Below are 21,939 nucleotides of genomic sequence, written 5' to 3'. Positions count from 1 at the left end.
AACGAGGACGAGCACATCCAGGGGCGTCAAGGGGGTTACGACCCGGCGACATACCAGTGAGTGGGCATTTGTTTTTATATATACCTATATACTCGATTTCCCCAGAAATCAAATTTAAATGAAAAGTATATTAAAATGAAATATGATGATGATGATGATATATTGAGCTCATATCCTGCACCATGGTTTAGTGCTTATAGTATTCACCGCATCGCACGCTCGCCTTGGATCCAAGTAGATGCTGGTCGTACAGTCCACGCGGAGTGGGTACGACGGGCCAGTCGTAGAGTGTTAGTGAGATTATGACTGGTGGGTGACCTTAGGTTATTGTATACAGATGATTGATGAGAGAAGCACTAGAGCGAATATTACCATGAGTCGTTCAGACTACATTAGGTGGTTCCGACTTATGTGCAGAAGGCCGGACAGGTCACGCGGAGTGACTCCGGCAGAGTGAGATTGATAGATGTTGAGCTCTAGGTTCAATCGTTCAGGGCTATTAGAGGGCATCCGATTGATTATTTCTTTTACCTGATTATATTATGTTAATGCATTCATACTACACTGTTGAAATTGGCATGGTACATTCTTTATTGAATCTGATATAAGATTGATGATTGAGACAGTTGAGATATATATGCTATATACTATTTTTCTGGGAAAGTATACAGGTTTTCCAAAAAGGGGTTATAATTGTGGATTTATGAAATGATTTGGAAAAGCTTATTTTCGCCCACTCACGTTTTCTGTTTTTCGCCCCTCCAGGTTCTAGTTGATAGTTGAGGCGTTGGTGGCCTACGAGGACTGCTTCGGCGTTCTGACAGACTAAATAAATGTAGGATTCACCCGAGGGTGTTGTAAAATAGTTATGGTCCTACTTGACTGCACCTAGACGCTTATGCTCTGTTTATGTGTGTTTAGTACACTCTTATGCACATAGAATGCTAGGTTGTAAATAACTGCAATTAGTGGTTTTCGTTGACTCGTATTTTATTATTAAATCGTTTCCGCTTGCGTTATGGTTACGTCACACTCACGTGACGGCCAGCACGTCCTAGTCTTTGGGTTAGGGTGTGTCATACATACAACGGAAAGAAATATTTTAAAATTTGAAAACAATTAAAAAAAAAAAAAAACTAGAATATGTAGTCGTCCACATCACAATCGCCTGCTCGTGGTGTTGCTGCTACGTTGGGGGGCTGGGAGGTCATAACTGCTACGACGGGGGGCTAGGAGGTTGTTGCTGGAGGTGGTTCATCAAACTGCTGAACTGCATTTTTTTTTGCTCCAAAAAAAATTACCCGCGGTTTTCTTATTGATTTTGAGTGACAAGTTTTTTTTTTGGTCATGCAAACTATATTGCGCGACAAAGTTCTTCATCGCACAAAGTAGCAGCAATCTTGTGTGACGAAGCTATTGTTTCGTTGCGCCAATCGCACTTGCGCGACGGATTTTGCTTTGTCACACAAACATCTGTTGCACAAATAACTTTTCCTACTATTGCCACAAAACTCATTTTCTACGAGTAATGTATTTTCATAGTATAAATTTTATAATCGAAACCCTTCATCTTCTTAATCATCATGGATCGTCCCTTAAAAAAAAGGGCCATATAATTAAAAATGAGTTTGAAGCATGTTGCAATGTTTCTTTCATAAAGAAAGCAAGCTGTATCAAAAATGAGGAAAGAGCGAGAAGTATGTATCATAGACATCAGGACATGGGCGGATGGACCATATAGTACGTACGTATCCAAAGTTTACGGATATATGTGCTATATATCAATATTCGTCATATATACGATTGACAATATACTCTACAGATGATCATATTTGTAAATATTGTGAACCGTAACAGTAGAAAATTTAGAGCTTACATTATTTCCATGTTACGTAAACAACGTATGGTCTTCGAATTAACTTATATATGTATACTACGTACTGACTGTGATCAGTAAAGAAGATTCCTTATAGACGAAGCTTAATAAGCTTTTATGTGGCTCAGTATCGTCCATTATGGTGCAGCCCCACAGCCAAAAGATAGTTCTTTGGTTTTTTCGACCTACAACACCATATGGGTCTCTTTCTGAAAGAAAAAAAACAGGTGATTTAACAGAAAAAGAGAAGCAAAAGAAAGAAATAAAGGTCGAAACTCTAGCTTCCTAATCCTTAGTTCTTAGTTTGCTGAAATAACATATATAAATGACAAATTAATTATATATACTCTGGTGTTCTCTTTTCTGTTTTATTTGAATTATGAGTTAGGCACTAAAGTTGTGAGACAAGCTGAAGATTTTGTGAAGCTAAAAAGGGACATAAAGGTGGATAAAATTCGGGGCATGTTACAGATATTTTCTTTATTGATCTGCCGTAATTGACTACTTAGGAGTCCTATCTATCACAGTAATTTAGCATGTCATAATAATTAAGAACTATAATTTTTTTTTTAGCAAAGCTACACAAGAAAAAGGAAAAACCAAGTGGATAAAATTCCCACCTTTTGTTTTGTATACATCTTTAGCATATAATAACCTAGGTTAGCATATGGTTCACAGGATTAATTAATTAGCATCCATCTCCAAGTCTTACTTTTTTGATAGTCACTGTATAATCAACTCTTCCTTCTTGGTTAAGAATTTAAAACAGTAAAAATTTCTTTCCCTTTATGTGGGATTTCGCTACCATGCGAGTTCCAAAATTCTTCTTGTTAGTGTAAGTATATCACTTATTAACTGTAACATCCCACATCACCCAAGGGAGTGGATTTTGTAAGCCTTATATGTTTATTCTCATCTCTTTCTCTACCTAGCACGAGGCCTTTTGGGAGCTCACTGGCTTCCGATTCCATCGGAACTCCAAAGTTAAGCGAGTTTGCACAAGAGTAATCCCATGATGGGTGACCCGCTGGGAAGTTCTCGTGTGAGTTCCCGGAAAAAAAAAAACCGTGAGGCCGTGGTCGGGGCCTAAAGCTGACAAATCGTGCTACGGCAGAGTCGAGCCCGGGATGTGGTGGGGCCTGGTCTGGGATGTGACATTAGCTCATATGATTCTCTTAGAACCGCCTATAATGCTCTTTGCGGTGCATAATTCTTACTTGGCTATATATTTATTTTTACTTTTCACATACTCTTTTCAATTTTCGGCCGTCAAATCAAATGAATTGAAGAAGATTAATGGAAAAAATTAACAACGGTGTGTAGGAAGTGAAAATGGATATGTGAATACCACTATGATCTATCCTTCTTACTTGCATTGTGATTCACCACAAAGAAGTATATTTGTCTATTTCACCCTAACATTACCAAAATTATTTGAGTTTATTTGGAAGCACTATGTTAACAGGAACCAAACACATCAAATGCCAAGGGTTCTTTTCTTTTCAAGAATGGAAGGGAACCATACCCTTCTATGGAAGGGAATCATAACTTTTAATTTATGATTTAGGGTTCGAAATCCTTCAATGTGACAAAAAAAAAAACCCTTTTATCTAAGCTAATTTTAACTCATTTATCCAGACGCTTACTATATGAGCTAACCCTTGGGTGATAATTAGCACTTTTTAAGTTATATACATTTTGGCGTTACTCAAGCATGCATATACTAACTACTTTCCTATGATACTATCTCAAAGTGCACTCAATCAGTTTATTACTTTTAAGTAGTTCTGAGAACAATAAATTAATTATATACATACACAGGCCAAGACCAGTTTATGATTAATATCCCACTCCCTAAACCAGGACCAAGGGTAACAATATTGAAAATTAGTCATGTTGGTAAAGGATACCTTCCGCCTCTAAGGTTGTGGCCTGATCACCTGGCCTTGTTAGTTTCCTTTCCTTTGATTGTATAGGGTTTTGGTGCCTGTGCCTATTCCCCTTTGCTTTCAGTTGTATCTCTGGAGGCTTTGGCCTGTTTTTAATGAATTCGTGTTGGTAAATGAATTAAGCAAATTATTCCGTACAGCTAATAAATAGATAGTGATATGTAATTTGGTTTACTGTGTCACGTTCTCTCTCTATTCCATGCATGAGGAGGCCAGGCAGAAATAACAACTAAAGAAAGTAGGGGTTCTATCATAAGATCAATTTACAATATAAGGAGTGGTCAAATCTCTTATAAACCCTTCTAAGATATTTTTACCTTCACATCCTCACCTACCCCCTCAACTATGGCGAGCTTTCAAACCGAACATGTGAACAACACGAATTGGGTGACATGGAGCACGTGTGGCCTTGAGCTTCACACGTGAGCCAACTTGCTTTTATACCATGAAGAAAGTTGGGGTTTCACTATTAAATTAATTAGCAATATAGGAAGTAACCCAACCTTTTATAATTAAGCCGTTGTAATATTTTTCTTTTCACCGATATGAGACTCTTTTACATTTATATCCTAATTACAGCAAGTAGCTTTTTAGCACTAATTAAATCACGTCCACAACGTCAAAAGAAAGCTTAAATGCGAAGAAATTTCGTCGACCACCCAAAACCCTAAAAATATTAATAAAACAAAAAGAGAGAGAATGAGGGAATAAAAGCAAAAATATACAAAAGCCTCTCCCTTGCTTTCCTCCTCGCTAGCTTTCTCTTTTCTCTTTCTTTCTTTCTTGCTCTGGTATTCCCTTGGTGTGATTCTCCACCACCATATTTCCTAAAGACCCATCAAACTTTATAAAAGAAGAAAAAAGATCAAACACCATGGTTTTCTCATCTATTCCAGTTTATGTAGATCCTCCCAATTGGCACCAGGTGATGTTTTCTCTAGCTCTAATTTTCCATCTGTAACTTCTATCTTCACCAAACTAGAAAAGGGAAGAACAAAAATAAAAGCAAATTAAAAAGATAATTATTCCTATTCCTTTGTGATCTCTTTGTGAATATACCAGAAATATTTGTTTCTTATGGTTAACTCATAGTTTCTTTTGATTTTTATTATCTTGCAGCAACCAAATCATCATCCATTAGGAGGTACTACTGCTGGAAGTGAAAATCCACATGAACTTCCACCACTCCCTCCACCACCGTCACTAACTCATGTCTGTGGTGCAGGCAGTATTAGTGGTGTTGGTGGTGGTGGTGGCGGCCCAGGCTCCATCAGACCCAGCTCGATGTCTGATCGAGCCCGTCTGGCAAAGATTCCACAACCAGAAACCGCGCTCAAGTGTCCTCGGTGTGAGTCCACTAACACCAAGTTTTGCTACTTCAATAACTACAGCCTCACTCAGCCTCGCCACTTCTGCAAGACATGTCGGCGTTATTGGACCCGAGGAGGTGCCCTAAGGAGCGTTCCTGTTGGAGGAGGATGTCGCCGAAACAAGAAAACTAAAAGCAACAGCAGCAGCAGCAGCAGTCGATCCAAATCTCCAGTAGCCACTGGCGATCATATCCAAACAGGTTCCAACTCAATTACCAACAACTCATCAAATCATATGATGGGCAATACTCCTCATCTTTTGTCACAACTACCACCAAGTACTCATCAATCACTACCATTTCTAGCCTCATCCATACCAAGTCTAGGTCGTTATGGAGTAGCTGGGAACATGGGATTAAACTTCAATGAGATCCAGCAGGAACAGACTGATCATCACCAACATCATATGGGGTTTCAATTTCATCAGATTGCAGGAGGCAATAATATGAACAATTTAAGTGGTGGAATATTAGGAGGGGATCATAATAATCAGTGGCGTAATTCGAACTTGCAGCAAATTCCATTTTTGGGCGGTACCGGGTTTGAATCATCAACATCAACAGGTTTATACCCATTTCAAACGGGTGATCAAGGAGTCGATCATCAAGCAACAACTGATCCAATGGTTGGGAATAATTCTAGGGTTAATACTGAGCAGTTGCCTCCTCCAGTGAAAACTGAAGATAATCATGGTCTTACTTTAACAAGACCTTCTTTGGGTACTACTATTTTAGCTGAAACTAACAATAGCCAGTTCTGGGGTGGAAATTTGAATGCGTGGACAGATTTATCAGGGCTCAACTCTTCTTCCACAAGCCATCTCTTGTAACTAGGTCGACGGCAACGAATTTCAAGAACCCTAACCATCATTAATGATGATTAGAGGTGGATCCAATTAAGAAATGGTAGGCTTTCTATTTTGTATTTTATTTTGTTTTTATTTTTAAATTTGAGTACTTATGTTGTGCTTGTTCGCGTGTATTACTGTATGGGTTTAATTACGTATGTTTGAAGCACTTGGTCCTTAATTTGTGTATCATGGGTTGTATTTGAACACTATGAGATGATCAGTAGTCCCTTTGAAAACTTTTCATTTCATGTTATATATCTCTCATGTCTTCTTTCAGCCACATGCATTTTACAGTAAAAATTGCATAGGTATGCATGAGAAATGAAACTGCAAGATTAAGTACTATTATTTGACTGGATTCTTTGGCTTCGATGAGCTCAATATGCGATTCGAGTCATTGGATGACAAATCTAACTAACATATAGCTCCGTATATGCATATCTGTTCATATAATCTTCATTGAACACCACTTTAACAATCAAAAGCTGCAAATTGATTAACTAATTGAAGTTTTTGTCTCTACATACATTAATATACAAGCGTTATTCTATCCTATAAATGAGGATTCGAAATTAAGTGCAAAAGTAAAAGTGCATTGCTCTAGCCAATTTGGCTTAGCCCAAATCTGCATGAATCAAGAGGACTATAGGAAGTTTATTTATGTAGAGATTCTATAGTTTAATTAATATTAACTATTACCTTAATTATGTGTGAACATGGGTGAGAGTAGCGTAATATATTATTTAATCATTGAGAGCGATTGTCTCCACATCGTGGCTGGTATGCAATGCTCTTCATACAATGAGTCCCGTGTTGGGCATATCGTGGAAGATGCAAACGCTATGTTGTCCTCGATCGCTGGAGCTACTATCATCCGTGTTCGCCGTCAAGCCAACGGTGCTACCCATCGGCTTACCCATATCATAGCAGAGGTCCTTTTTTTTTTTGGTTCGACGATCCCCCGGATCTTACTATAGACATCTTAATTGAGGATTGTAATTCTGTTTAGTCAGTTTTGTACAGCTCTTCTTATTTCGAATCGTTTCAGTTGAAAAAAGAAAAAAACTAAAGTAATTTGATGAGGGAAATTGATCTGCAGTCCACCACTGCTCTGAAAAGGGTTGCCTTTAGGTCATTCACCAACACCAAGCACCGCCTTCAGTGGTCTCTCTCTTAAAATTTAATGAACGAAAAATGATGTGTAATCAGGACTGGAGAGAGGGACACTGACTCTACTTCCTCCATCTTCCCCAATTCCTCTAAATGTGGCAAATTTTGAACTCCAAGAAAGCTTCTCGTCTCATGTTTTTATGAGATTCGAATTCAGTAGAATGTTAATGTGTTTTCAGTCTTCACCTTGGCAGGAAACTTGCTTACTACATTTTTAGATTTGTGCGTCAGAGAGAGAGATACATGGGAGGAGAGAGAGAGAGAGAGAGAGAGAGAGAGAGAGAGAGAGAGAGAGAGAGAGAGAGCATCATTATCATGAATACAAGACAGTACTATGTATAATGATTTTGTAATAATAATAAGAATGATAAGGTCAGTGGAAGTACTTACTTGTTTTACGTGGGTGAAAGTGAAAGTTTGACAACTTTGAAGTGAAATGTCAGAAAATGCCAAAAATCCCACTAAAAACCATGCATGCAAGTATCCAATTTTCACAACCAACCAAACCCAAGTGATCAGCAAGTAGTCTACAATATTGTCAAAGAATTTGTTTTTTTAAAAACTGGGTAGGTCAAAAGAACTATATTTTACTTTTATATTAGCGACACTGATAGTGAATTCGACACACAACTAGGGTGCTACCTTTTTTTTTTTAAACACTGTTTTTTAGTGTTTACTACTTAAAAACCAAACATGGTTCCCCCCAAACATTCTTTTGAAATTGGATCAAGAAAATAAAAGAATTTTGTCACATTAGAATATAACAAGGTATGATTAGATCTCTATATTGATCTCTGCAGAGATCGATGTAACAATTACATATTAGTACTGTAAGCTAAAAGGGGTTGGTCATCTTACGAAAAGGAGAGGCATCAAGGATTTGCTTTTGTGAGAACCAAGGCTGCCAAGCAATGGTGGACGAATAAAGCAATCAAGCAATCAAACTAGAATGCTCAGAAGCAAAAAACTAAAGCAGACACACACACACACTCTCTCTCTCTCTCTCTCTCTCTCTCTCTCTCTCTGTCGATATTTGACATTGGTCATGAGACGTAGACTGCAAAAACAGTTATTGTGAGTAGAAAATGTACATGGTAAACAAAAAATTAAAGCAGACACTCACTCACTATCTCTCTCTCTCTCTCTCTCTCTCTCTCTCTCTCTCGATATTTGATATTAGCCATGGACGTAGACTGCAAAAGCAGTTAATGTGAGTAGAAAATGTGCATATGCATTATGCATATGGTGGTGGCAAAAGGGAAAGCAAAGAAATAAAAGAGGAATGGTTGCTGTTGATGAAGCCTGATGAGGGAATGAGAGAGGTACGCCATTTTGGAAGAGCAAAGCAATCAAAGACTAATTCAAACCATGCAGGGCTCGGAATTCCACGACCTCAATTTTTATGTATGTTCATTTTGTTGACCCACTCATTGATAAGTGCTAAATCTACTCTCTCTCTCTCTCTCTCTTTCCCCCCCCCCTTCAGTCTTCAATGCTTGTGTTTCTTGAGAGATTTTTTAGTGTGTAGAGAGAACGGTTTAGTACATTAATTATCATAATATAAGTGGTTAAATACTTAAAAAAAATTTAACTACTTATAATATGAAACTTAGTGTACTGAATGGTGTTTTCGGCACATTAAAAAAGTTATCATGTCCCATTAAGCGGATGGGCCTGCGTTTTATTTTTCCTTTTCACTTTATTCCTCTTTATCACCTTCTGACGTTTCTTCTTCTTCCAAATGGGCCATGGTTTAATTTGCATTTCTTTTTATCTTTTTACATTTGTTCTTCTTTAAACCTCAAAAACATTCCAATATATATTTTAGATAATATATAGTTACTTGCTGCCAGCTGTATATTCAGTTTGAGTTGTTAGTTTTGCTAGGTTTGCCAACGTTAAGCTTCGTAGGTATATATTCAGTTAAAAGCGTAGGATAGGTCAACAGTTTGCCGGATTCTCTACAAGTCGAAAGATAATGATAAGCTTAAAACAACCACAGTATACATAAAATTAACTTGGCCCTCATCTTTTTGGAGGAACACGGAGAAATAACTTATACCGTTTCTCGTCGGCCATTTGGCTTTCTTGAATCTTTCTCGAGGAGTTTGGTAATTTTATGTCTTCCTCGTTGTACGAACTTATGTGTAGTTCTGATTGCCTAATTCTTCATTACTCCCGATGTTATTATTAAAAAAACCTTTATGATTAAACTCATCAAACTCCTAAACATAATAAATACGTTGTCATTATTTTACTAAAATTGACAGTCATTACATATATTTGTCATGCGGTGCCACTTAGTAACACAGTATAATAATATTCCTCTTCACTTATAAATGAGATATTTAAATCTCAAGAATAACGAGTTTGCAACTAATATATTCCCTCATCCCCTTAATGTAAATATATCGTTGTATGGAAAAAACATACACATGTGGTACTTGCGTCCTTAATTAGCTTGCATTTTAAACTCAGATCTTTATAATCACGTTGCAGGTATGTTCTATGTTTTATTTAAAATTACTTGAGTAACTTCAGAGTAATTTGTTGAAGATTAATTAGCTTCCATTATATAATGTGCTTTACCAAATTATTTGAGGAGAAATTAGGTTCACATCCTTCTTTTTTCTAGTCCATTGATTAAAATCCTATTTATTTTCAATTTTTGATCAAAATCCTTGGGTATTAATAACATCATTAACTATTTGAATAATAAAATATTTTTATTTTTAAATAGATTCCTTTAGTGTTAAAAATGTTACAATTAGTATATTTATATTTATGGCTAAATTTTTATTTTTAGTTTGTACCTATTTTTAATTTGTACCATTTTTTTTTTCATTTTTAATTTGTACCCATATTAGTTTCATTTTGTGCCCATATTTTTTAAAGTTTTATTTGTGTTTGTACTCATGTGTATACCGTCACGTAACATTGTATATGTAATCAATGATAGAAAAATTACATTTGATATATTTATGTTTTATGCCTGAACTTTGTATCATATATTTATATTTTTAGTTTGTACCCACTTTTAATTTGCAACATTTTTTTAAATTTGTAGTATTTTCTTTTTAGTTTTATTTTGTACCCATGTATTAATTTCTTTTAGCGTCTATATTTTTTAAAAATTCATTTGTACTCATAATTTTTTAATCTTTTATTTGTACCCATTCTTCTTTATTAATGTACTACTTTGTTCTATGTAAAATGTACCAATTTTTTTAACACTATGGATACATTCTTTTGCCATTTATTATTTCTTATTTTTGCATAGTTTTTTATCCATTTATTCAATTAAAATGTTTGAATTTTTTTTATTGTAACTGTTTCTAATAGTATTATAATGAGGGATTTTAAATTTATAGGATTATAAATCTCATAAAATATCAAACAATTAATGTCAAAACTATAAAACTATAAATATTAATTGTAATATAATGAGGTGTACAAAGTCAAGGGACTTTGATCAAACTTTAAATACCATTAAGGTTTTAGTAAAAAAATGTTAAGGATTAGGGACCGCATCCAAAGTATCCCCTTATTTTATCTTGTGGCTTCAATGCCACTCATTGCTATGAACGTTTTAGCTGTTATATTTGATTTTCACAATTGTTTAAATCTTCTTTTTTCAATTTCAGTAATTTATTTATCGTGTCATTCAACGCTACATACTATTGAAGATATATATATTTTTATATATGTTGCATATTCTTTATCTGTTTATGTATACAATATGACAAGAAAACAATAAGGCATTAATTAGTTTACACTTTATTAGAAGAGGTTCTAAACACATATTTTATATTTCATACATGACGATTTGTTTGCTATTTTGTTAAATCAAAAAGCATAAAAAGAGGACATGGGGCTTGAAAGAAAGGCTCTAAATTCAAGTTTTATTGTAAGGGGGAAAAAAGTATGTGATAAAATACTCCATTGCACAAAGTTCTCTGAATTTCATTTGGTATAAAGGACATGTTAGTATCTTGTCACATCATTGCCTCTATAATATAGCATGGTTTCCTGTGATGAAGCTACTGAATAAGTCTTGTTGTAGTTCATGATGATCCTTTGCAAAATGTTGAAAGATATGTGGTAATTTTTTTTTTCTTCAAATTATATGATAATGTGGTCCTTAATCTTTCAATTATGTTGATGTACAAAATAGGGTGGACTTTGAATTAACGTAAAGAATGATAAAGTGAGCTTCGCAAGGGTGCTTTGGTCGCTAAGTGGAAATGATAGGTATAGAGATAAAGGGTGTCTATAGGTAGAGATAAAAGGTGTGGAAGTAGACACGAGATGTACATGGTACCGGTTCACTATAAATTGAGTTACCACATAATTAGGAATTCTCATTAATAATGTAGTGTTTACAAAATACAGTGTTGGCTTAGTATAAATCTAAGCATAGAGATATTAGAGCATGATCGATATGGGACTCTAAGAAAGTTGTTGTAGTGTTGCCACGTGTCCTTAAGAAAAAGGACTCCAAGTTGGCGGAATGGAGATCCTCCCATTGGTTCTGAGGATAGCCATTGAGTAATCACCACTGTAGTGGTTCTTACTTCTTGTGAGGTTGTTTTGTACCTTCTCCGGCAGAAGTACCTCAACAGGAACGGTTTGGCAGTTCATGATACTTCCTTATTGACCGGTATTGGGTAATTTTGGCTTCAATATAATAGGTTACAAACAATTTTTTTTGGAAAAATTAGTATCCGGTCCCTAGTTCTTACTGTTTATTAACTAAGACCTTATTAGTTATCAAATTTTGATTCAAGTCCTTAGCATTAATGTGATAATGAATTTACATGTTTATTATATAATTTTTTAATATAAAAATTAGTAATTAATTTAGGGTTTAATACTCACACCTCTATTAAACTTCTAATTAATTTTCAATTCAAACATTTCCAAAATAATAAAAAATTAAATTAAATTAAGTTTGTACCTATTAGTTTTTTTATATATATAAAAAGATTCTTAATTTTTAATCTTAAATGTACCCATTCATATAATTTTTCAATTTTTTTAATCTTAAATGTACCCATTCTCAAATATATCAATTTGTTATATGTAAAATGTACCCTTTTTTAATATAAAATCCATTCAAATTTTTTAATCCATGTTTAAACTTATATGGGTACATTCTTTTTCGTTGATTTGAGAATGTATCCATGTTTTGGTACAATAACTTTTTTTGTTAATTTTGGTTAATGTACCCATACATATATGTATACACACACACAATAAAATAGAGAGTATAATTTATATTTTATTATTTTTAATCCCATAAATTATGGGTTTTATTTAAAATCTCATTAATATAAACAATTACAAATTTCAATTTTTAATTTTTAATTTAAAAAATATAGTAACTTACATTATTACATTAATGTCAGGGACCTCAATCAAAAACTAAAAACTAACAAGGTTTCAATCAAAGAATATTGATAGTTAGGGACCACATCCAAAGTGTCCCATTTTTTTTTGGGAACATTAACAAAAAGCTCCTAGTACTGTTCACTTTAACGAAAAACCATATTTTTACACTAAAAAGTCAATCCTGGTACTATTCACTTTACCATTTATTTTTTCCTTATCGTTAAAACTCAAAGTTTTCAAACCCTTTTCATTAATTTTCTTTCTTTTTTTCCAATTTAAGTAGAAAATTCAGATGACTTTAATTTCTCAATCCGAGAGAGAGGATTCTTTAGAATTTCAAATCATGTTAGATTATCTCATTGTCTTATCGTGTATTTGACAATTACTTTCTTCTACCAGATGCACAATATTCTTTTGAGTTTAAATTCTACATCTCATGAGCAAAACGTATTACGCATGTGAATGAAAATTTCAATAATACATATAAGGTAGTGTTATTCATACACTTATTTAGTTATTTTTATTTCTCACACTTCTCTTAATCTTTGACTGTTAGATCAAAGGAATTGAAAAATAATCAATGACCAAAACTTAACAAATATGTGTGAGAAATAAAAATAAATATGTGAATAGCACTATACTATATATATACATACATGTCACAAAAGCAAGCCAGCCGTACTCCAATATATAACCGTTCATCAAGCTTGTGCGTACGATGTGATATGACAGGTTCCAAATCGCCCAAAATAATGGCAATTCCCTTCTCAATTACGACATGTTTGGAAAGTATTCCCTTGAAAACAATGGATATTTATGATGGCAAGTTTGGTTGGTGGATAAAAGTTTGGGACTGAGTAAGAATTTCCTTCTCATGCTTGACAAGCAAATGCACTCATGAGAATGTGATACTTGTGCTTACATTCTTAAGGAACCCATTTCGTGAACCAAATATTTATTCTTCATTCATGGACTTCTATGTATAGAGAGAGACTGTAGTTATATAACATGTTCTCTTTTCAAACTGCAAATAAGTGTCATTAGTTCGGTATATTTCGCTTAAATTATGATTCATATTTACAATCTGACAAGAAAACTTTATCCTAATCAATGTAGTTGTGATTTAAGTTCTAAGAATTTACAATGAGCTACATGCATATAAATGTTATTACACTCTTCAATAAAAGTGTGAGTTTTTGTTTTGTTTTGAGGTCAAAAGTGCGAGAGTTTAGGAAACACGAGTCTCTACATTTAGTTTTTTTTTTCATTTACCTTATTGATTGTGCTAAAATAAAAGGATTTTCTTCGAACTCCCCTCCCCATATTGATTGTACTAAATAAATGGATTTTCCAAACTGAGGTTAATTAACTATTGTTGTCTTTCCACTAGAAATGTTCAAATAAACAAGGTTTGACGTGATTTTCAAAATGGTTTATGAGGTTTTAACTTTCTCACGTTGCATCTTGAGATTTTGAAATTGTATTCGTTTACACTTTTTGCCTCTTTGAATTTCTAATCATCCATTAAATTGATGAGTTTTTTTGTCAATGTGGTGCAAATATAACTTACACGACAGCCCACATAAGAGCTCACCGGGTCATCAATTTGTAGCTTGACAATGCCATCACCACCACTCCAATGCCCTGCAACTAATCTCAGAGGTTTATGTAGCTCTATCATACCAGATCAGTGGTATTTTGGGCTTAGGTCGGTCAATTGAATTATTTTCAATTGCAATAGCTCATTTTGTACTAATGATACTGGACCACATGTTTGTTTTCTCTGTTACAATGGAGGAAGTCAAATTTTGAACCCATTTTAATACAAGTCAATCCGGCGTAACAAACGGGTCCTAAGGGCTCTAGGACCTTTGACTTAACCCTATGTTTGAAGTATATTGAAGAAGGTAGCGGTGAATGATTATCATTTCACGAGATTAAAAAGAATTTAGACATGAAAGAAATTTATCCCTTCTAATCCTAATTCGCCCACTTGATTTTTGAGGGAATTGGAATGAATAAATTTCTTTAACAAGTAATTCATCTTCTACCTTCAAAATTGATCAAATTTCCGTCAACATACCGGAAAATACATGAGTTATCCATTTCAATTCAATCCTACAAACCAAATGAGGCCAGCATCGGAAGCATGGCACACAATCTAAGTGGCTATTGATTGCAATTGGCAATGAACCAACTGTAAAACTTGAGTTAAATAGACTCTTCCTTTAATCAGCCCAACATTCACAAAAACTTTTCATAAATGTAGTTTGTGTTGAATATAAGCAACATCGCTTCACTAAAAACTGAGGATGATTACGGCAGTCATGCATGTTACAATTTGGTACATATCACGTCAGATATATCTCTCCCTCTCCCTCCCTCTCCTTCTCCCTCTCTCCTTTCTTCCTTTTGTTGTTTACCTTGAAAGTATTGTCTCATCCCACACAAATAAAATGAAATGAAGAACTTACAGAATTGGAAGGTGATCTTCCACCTTCCTCCCCTGCCAAAGCAAACCCACTTCTTTTAATGCTAGAAAATAACAAAAGAAACAGCGAAAATGAAAGAGAAAACAAACACCATCATCCGTCAACGGCATTTGGAGTGGTGGGTGGATGTGACTGGGTCTCAGATTGATCATCAGGTTGTGCCTGTGCCTGTGCCTGTGCCTGCGCCTCAGCAAACCGATTCATTCGCTCAAGCAACTGTGCAGCCTTTCTCTTGCCTCTATCTGTGCCATTTTGAGCCAACTCCAATAACGAAGTCATCACCCCAAGTTCCTGAGCCTCTACTATATGTTGTTGGTCTCCAGAACAAAGATGCACCAAAACCGCGGCTGCATTTTCTCTGTTTCGGGGAGATCCTGTCCCAATAACTTCAACCAAAACAGGCACTGCCTCAGCAGCTCCAATGGCTGCTTTCCCTTCAGCATGGCTAGAGAGTATTGCTAGAATGGCCAGTGCTTCATCCACCATTCCACCTCCAGGTTCTGTCAGCAGCTTCATTAGGGTCGAAACAACACCGGCCCTTACTGCCTTCCCCTTGTTACCTTGATAAATGCACAAGTTAAAAAGTGCAGTTGCAGCATCTTTCTTCCCCCTTTGGGTACCTTCACTCAGCAATGTAACAAGTGGCGGAATGGCTCCCGAAGCACCAATTCTGACTTTATTTTCATCCACGACAGAAAGACTAAAAAGGGTCGCAGCTGCATTTTCCCGTGCTTCCATGCCTCCATTCTTGAGGACATGAACAATACCAGGAATTGCTCCAGAGGTTATGATGCTTCCTTTGTTCTCCTCACATATGGAAAGGTTGAGGAGTGCAGTGACAGCATGCTCTTGGGTACGGGAGTCGGGGGTTGAAAGGAGGCCTACAAGCAGGGGTATTGCACCAGCTTCAGCAATAGCCACACGATTGTCTGCATTACGTTTGGCAAGAAGCCGGATTTCACCCGCAGCAGACCTTTGATCTTCGGGGCTAACAGACATCAGCTTGCGGAGGAGAATTTCAATCTTAGTGCGTTCTGCTGGAGAGCAGGAGGATGTAGTTTTAATAGGTCGAGAATTGGGTCTTTTTGGTGGTTCAATGCCATTTGCCTCACACCACTGGGCTATGAGGCTACGTAAAGCATAGTTCGGTGTGAGGGTGGTGTTAAAGAGGCTTTGTTGTGTTTTCGGACATGTCGCATGCCCTGCTTCCAGCCACTTCTCAATACAGGAACGCTCATATGTCTGCAGCAGTGGAAAACAAAATCTTTTAAATTAGTGGTAGCATGATGTATCCCAGGGCATGGACTTAAAAAGTAAAATTTAACCCCAAATATAGGAAAACAAGTATCCAATCTGCATGACATCTTTTCAACCTCCCAATCAAAAAGTTTTGGTTTGTGTCTGAAAAACCATACAACGGAAGGCAACCAGGCTGATCCCCAAATGGAGGACGTATTGACCCAACAACTGGATACATTATAGAAAGAACAAAAATTCAATGTAACAACAATTTTTCTACAAGAACAGGGTACATGTTATTGGCATCTGACACAAAAGGGAAAGGAAAAAGACATCTAATAACATCCCATGAAACATGAAGGAAAAAGGAAAAATGGATAGTTATGGAGCAATTGAGTTCTTGGTATAAAAAACCAAGCATATACCTGCCCTGTTGAAACAATGACGGGGTCCTTCATTAACTCCAAAGATATTGGACACCGAAAATCATCTGGTATAACTGGGGGGACTTTGTGATTCTTGTCGGTGGATGCTTGCCCGCTGCAGCTTGCTAATATATTCTTTCCCCCTGCAGGAGCATCCATGTCGGGGTTTTCTGTTTGTACAAAATCTTTAATTTTTTTCAGTAGCATTGACATCTTCTCGATGCTCTCCCCAGGATCCCCACCACTGAAAGTAACCATCTCATGCAAGGCTAGTGACTCTTGTGTGAGTTCAGCTATACCTGTCAATTCTAACTTATCAACCAATCTTCTTAGGACAGCTGGATCTGTTGCTGCCTCATTTTTACTGTAAAGGGATAAGAGATCTCCATAGAGCTCAACATCAGGCGAATCGAACCTCCCTTTGGCTCTTCTAAACTGAGCAAGAACAAGCTCAACCTGGAAGACAGATACAATTGAAGAATATATTAAGTACTCAAAAATCTCAAAAGTAATATCACAAACACATTTAGGAGTGGGATCTACTCAAATTCTTGTTTCACCACATACTGGTGTAAGTTTCAAGTCACCATGTGGTTACATGTCTGTGTAAGTGGGTCGTTCACACACTAAAGATCTTTTCATAAATTTTAGAGAATATAATTCAAGAATTGCACAAGGAAAAATTTGGCATCTCATTTTAACAATACGTGACAAGGATCCCAAAGAAAACAAGTCAAGGCCAAATTCAAAAATAGAAGATAGCCCTGGTTATCACATCACATCCCAAGACATTGACAGGAATGTTCGATGATGAATCTATACCTGTTCCTTAACTTCATCTGATATGTCAAGATTTTCATAGGAGATTCCACTTAAAGCTTGCTCCAATCGAGCTGTCACCTCATGAAACTTCATCATAATTTGCTCCCTTTCTAAAACCTACAAGTATGGTGAAAAAGGTTCAGGCAAGAGAGAGAGAGAGAGAGAGTAATAATCAAGGCATCATCTGAGTAGAAGTTTGAAGCACTCTTATTAACTTCATAGTTTATTCAAAATTGAAAATAAATATAAACATTCTTGAAGTGAATACAGCGAATATCCAACAGAGCCCAAGCAAATAATAGAAAGCAAAAGGACATTGTTAAATGGACCTTATGATATAAAACACCCAAGAGGTTTGTAACATGAAAGAGCCTCCTCACAAGCATGTTTCATACCAATTGGAAAATGAAATTCAGTATTTCTATAAAAATTATACAAAGTGGTCACATAAATGATAAACACACCCCTTTTATCCTCTTGCACACCCCTGTTTAATCTGGCCTTTGATTCCATTTGATTTAATCAATCCGATCACCAGAAATAAAGAGGGGTGTGTGAGAACCTAAAAAGAGTGAAAATCACCTCCCTATTCACTATGACAATGGTTTTAGTGAGACTTTTAAGTTCAAATCTCAACCACTAATACTGAGATCGGGGCCACTCACAGTTTGTTTTAGCCAACTCATCTAAAGTTTGTTTCTGAGCATATATTTTTAGCCATCTTATTCCCTTCCCATCTGAATCGAACTATAAAATAATATTACTCCTCAAACCCAAATGCCCCATATTCCATCATTACTGGAAAATCTTATAATCAGGACCCATATCACTTTTACAAACTTATTTTTGAATAACGAAGATAAAAAGAATGACCAGAAAACATGAAAGGGAGCAATGAGATATTGAGACTGGACATTCAGGAACCCCAAAGCAGAGATGGTGTTTCAGATTTATCATAAACCATGTCTAGAGAATCACCCCTGTAGCATCCGGTAGTATTCCTAAAAATGTGTCAATTTCATTCTCTGAGCTCCACAAACAGTATGCGACCCTTTCCAACAGTTGGTGGCCATTTTCCACTACGTTATTAAGTTGAATTTATCATCATAGAAGAACACGTTGAAAACATCAGAGCTCTTTACCATCTTGTTTTAATACAGCTTTCCCTGAACAAGTTTAATGCCAGAAGATAACTCAATCCTCAGTTCAGGGAAGCTGCATGTTTCAATATTTTCTGACCAAAATAAAGGCAGTAACACTTTCCCAAAATTTTGTAAAAGAATCATCAATCATACAAAAACCTCAACACCAAACAACCATATTAACAGCTAGAACACACTTAACAAGATGATTCCATAAGTGGTGGTTTTTCAAGAACTACTAAATTCAATCTGTTCTTTCTCCCACAAATGACTTTGAATATCTTCTCCAAAAGTGGTGCAATATCAAACTACCAAATTTCCTCCACAAATAAAAGAAAGACCGAGGACAACCAAAATCTTGTTCACTTAGTTAATATATGGATAATGAGATGACATCAATGATGCCACCACTCTCAGCAATGCAGGAAACCTGCTACTGAGTGCATGATATCAAGCAACCAAGAATATCCTACTATTCTATTGATTCTCGCTTTTTACTACCAACCAATAATATTCCATTGACCTGAAAAATTTCATTCACAAGCTCTTAATACTGAAGCAACATGACCACTCGGCCATCTCAATAGGTGAAGCCGTGAAGATATACAAAAGTCTAACCCATAACAAGAGACAAAACAATGTTCAAGTATTATATCTCAGTACAATCAGAAATAATGGAGACAAAAACAATCAAGCAGTAAGGACGCGTCATAGAATGATTCGAACATCACAAAGATAATTCTATCCATACAATCAGTCATGAAAGTGACACTCTAAAAACCCAATGTATAGACATTCTATTCATACAAAGGAAAATTTATCAAAATCCCCAAGATCTAGAGAAATTTTCACCGAAACAAGGACGCAACTGCACCCAAAGCAAAAGACTAAGAATTTTTTTTTAAAGGAATTTTTTTTAAAAGGAATCTTTTTGGAAACTTTCTATCCAATCTCAAAATGGTGAGCCTGTATATAATTATTTCTCATCAAACAATTCCATTCAATCTGTCGTCTAAATATTAAGACTGCCATAATTCACTTCATCACAATTTCCACACAAAAAATAACGGAATCGCTTAATTGAAGATATACTAAGCACTGAAAGAAGCAAATGAATTTCAATATTAGAACCATTTGGTAGCGAAACGAAGTCGATTCGATTGCTGAGAATAATGCGGCAATGGATAAGAAATTAGAACTATAATCCTCAGCTTTATTCATTCAAAAGTAAAATCCAATCTAGCAACTGTTTTGCTAGTCTTAGCTTAGATCTAAGTTTTTCAACTTATAAATGTTGTTGCTTTGGTTGCTTCCACAGAAGTCAAAACTATGTACTCCATAACCCAGTACAAGAAACAAATACAGCACTTTCCAAATTCAAAATGAACAATTTTTTCCTCCATTTTCCCTTCAATTTCCCGCATTTTCTCAGTTACCAAACAGAAAATCAAAACCAAAACCAAAACCAAAACAATCACCCTCACCAACAATCACACACAAAATGCAAAAACGATAGCAGTTCAGAATCGAAAGATACGCACACACCAGGTAAATCTTGCTGCTTTCGCTTCCGAATCTGAGCAGCTCCTTGGCCGATTTCAGAGCTTCCATGAACGAAAGCAAGGCTTTCAAAGTCTCCTGAGAAACCACCTCCTTGCTATCCCTAATCTCCTCGAACATTGGGGTCAGCAGCTTCAACCTCCTCGCCAAATTGCAGTACTGCTTCTTGACCGGACACTTGTAGTCGGAGATCGAAGCTATTTCGTTGACCGTGTCGATCAGGCTCTGCACCAGAGCTCCTCTGTCTTCCTCCATAGCTACGTCGCCGCCGATCTCAGCCACAACGGCACCGTTTTGTGGGGGTTCTGGGTTTGCGGAGGTCTGGAGTTGACGGAGGGTGGACATGACTGCAGGTTTCTGGTCGTCTCTCGTGAGGGATAGCAGAGTGAGAGAGAGAGAGAGAGAGAGAGGGAAGGGGAAGCGCGATAGAGTGTTTTTTAACGTGGCGCTGCTCCGAGTCTGGCTGAGTCGCTGACTCGGTGATTAACCAGGGTTTGGGTTGAGTTAGGAGTTGGGTTGGGAATTGACTTGAGGTGTGCCGTGTGGACTTGGACCTGCCGGAGTTTTTGTTGGTTGGTGATGTCTTACGGTGGACGGACGGTTAATTAACTTAATTTGGTTAACTACCGCTGGTATTTAAATTATGTCTGAGGGAATAGTTTTGTCCTAAACATGAATGTCATCAAATCAATGTCCTAGGTTTGTCTTACGTGTCTCTGTCAATCTAAGACGCAAATGGAAATGACGGGATTTTATTTTCTAGAATTTGTAAATTTTCTTGTTTGGTTAACCTATAATAACAATGGAATTGGATACATAATTTGTTATTTTTAAACTCTTAATCATAGAAATTGGGAAATGACACATATTTACATGGAATTTAAACTTGGGATTTTGAGGTCCCAAATTCCAAGTTTTTTTTTTTCCATGCGGAAATTCTAAATTTCTATGTTTATGAATCCAAACAAGGGAATTAATGCATGTCAATTTATAAATTCTGACTTTTATACAAATCTCAAGTTTATTTCCTTCATCCAAACATAGCGCAAGGTTCAATCTCATCCACTTCACTAAAAGGGCCCTATTGGTTCAACCATGATAAATGGTATCGAACTCACCATATACGAGAATCGAACTTAAGATCTCTCACTTATAAATGGAGAGAAATACAACCATATTAAGTAGCAAAATATTTATTTTATTGACCAAAATGTTCAATTGATTTAAGGGTCAAATTTTTTCATAGCTTAACAATATAAATTATATAATACGTGGACATATCAGCACTAGTTAAGAAATTATATGTGGAAGTCAAAATCGACGGAAATTCCGTGAAATGTTAAAGGGTAGAAGCTACTTATGAAACTTTTTTTTTTGGGTCAAAAAGTCAACAAAACGCAACAATTTTCAATATGACTTGACTTGTCATTGGACCACATAGCGTGGTCCAACCGTCATTTAACATAAGAATTCAATTGATTTAAGGGTCAAATTTGTTCATAGCTTAACAATGTAAATTGTATAATACGTGGGCATATCAACACTAGTTAAGAAATTATATGTGGAAGTCGAAATTGACGGAAATTTCGTGAAATGTTAAAGGGTAGAAGCTACTTATGAAAAAAAAAATTGGGGGGTCAAAGGTCAACAAAA

At 35.9% G+C, this 21,939-nt stretch overlaps 2 protein-coding genes across 2 annotated transcripts; one reads left to right on the top strand and one right to left on the bottom strand.

Annotated features, from left to right (window-relative positions):
- The first annotated feature begins 4,555 nt into the window (after nt 1–4,555).
- Nucleotides 4,556–6,281, top strand: LOC126588197 (dof zinc finger protein DOF2.4-like). The gene is made up of 2 exons (XM_050253264.1): nt 4,556–4,750; nt 4,945–6,281. Exons 1-2 carry the CDS (start codon nt 4,700–4,702, stop codon nt 6,022–6,024), a joined length of 1,131 nt encoding a protein of 376 aa, XP_050109221.1. The 5' UTR covers nt 4,556–4,699; the 3' UTR covers nt 6,025–6,281.
- Nucleotides 6,282–14,833: 8,552 nt separating this feature from the next.
- On the bottom strand, nt 14,834–20,710 carry LOC126589796 (U-box domain-containing protein 13-like). The gene is made up of 4 exons (XM_050255196.1): nt 20,272–20,710; nt 17,585–17,701; nt 16,763–17,218; nt 14,834–16,340 (listed from the first exon to the last, which is right to left on the bottom strand). The coding sequence occupies exons 1-4, from the start codon at nt 20,629–20,631 to the stop codon at nt 15,192–15,194; spliced, it is 2,082 nt and encodes a 693-aa protein (XP_050111153.1). The 5' UTR covers nt 20,632–20,710; the 3' UTR covers nt 14,834–15,191.
- Nucleotides 20,711–21,939: the final 1,229 nt, after the last annotated feature.

Source organism: Malus sylvestris, chromosome 11 (genome assembly GCF_916048215.2).
Source record: "Malus sylvestris chromosome 11, drMalSylv7.2, whole genome shotgun sequence".
NCBI classification, from domain to species: domain Eukaryota; kingdom Viridiplantae; phylum Streptophyta; class Magnoliopsida; order Rosales; family Rosaceae; genus Malus; species Malus sylvestris.
Note: the sequence above shows the minus strand (reverse complement) of the source record. Positions and strands in the feature narration are given on the sequence as shown.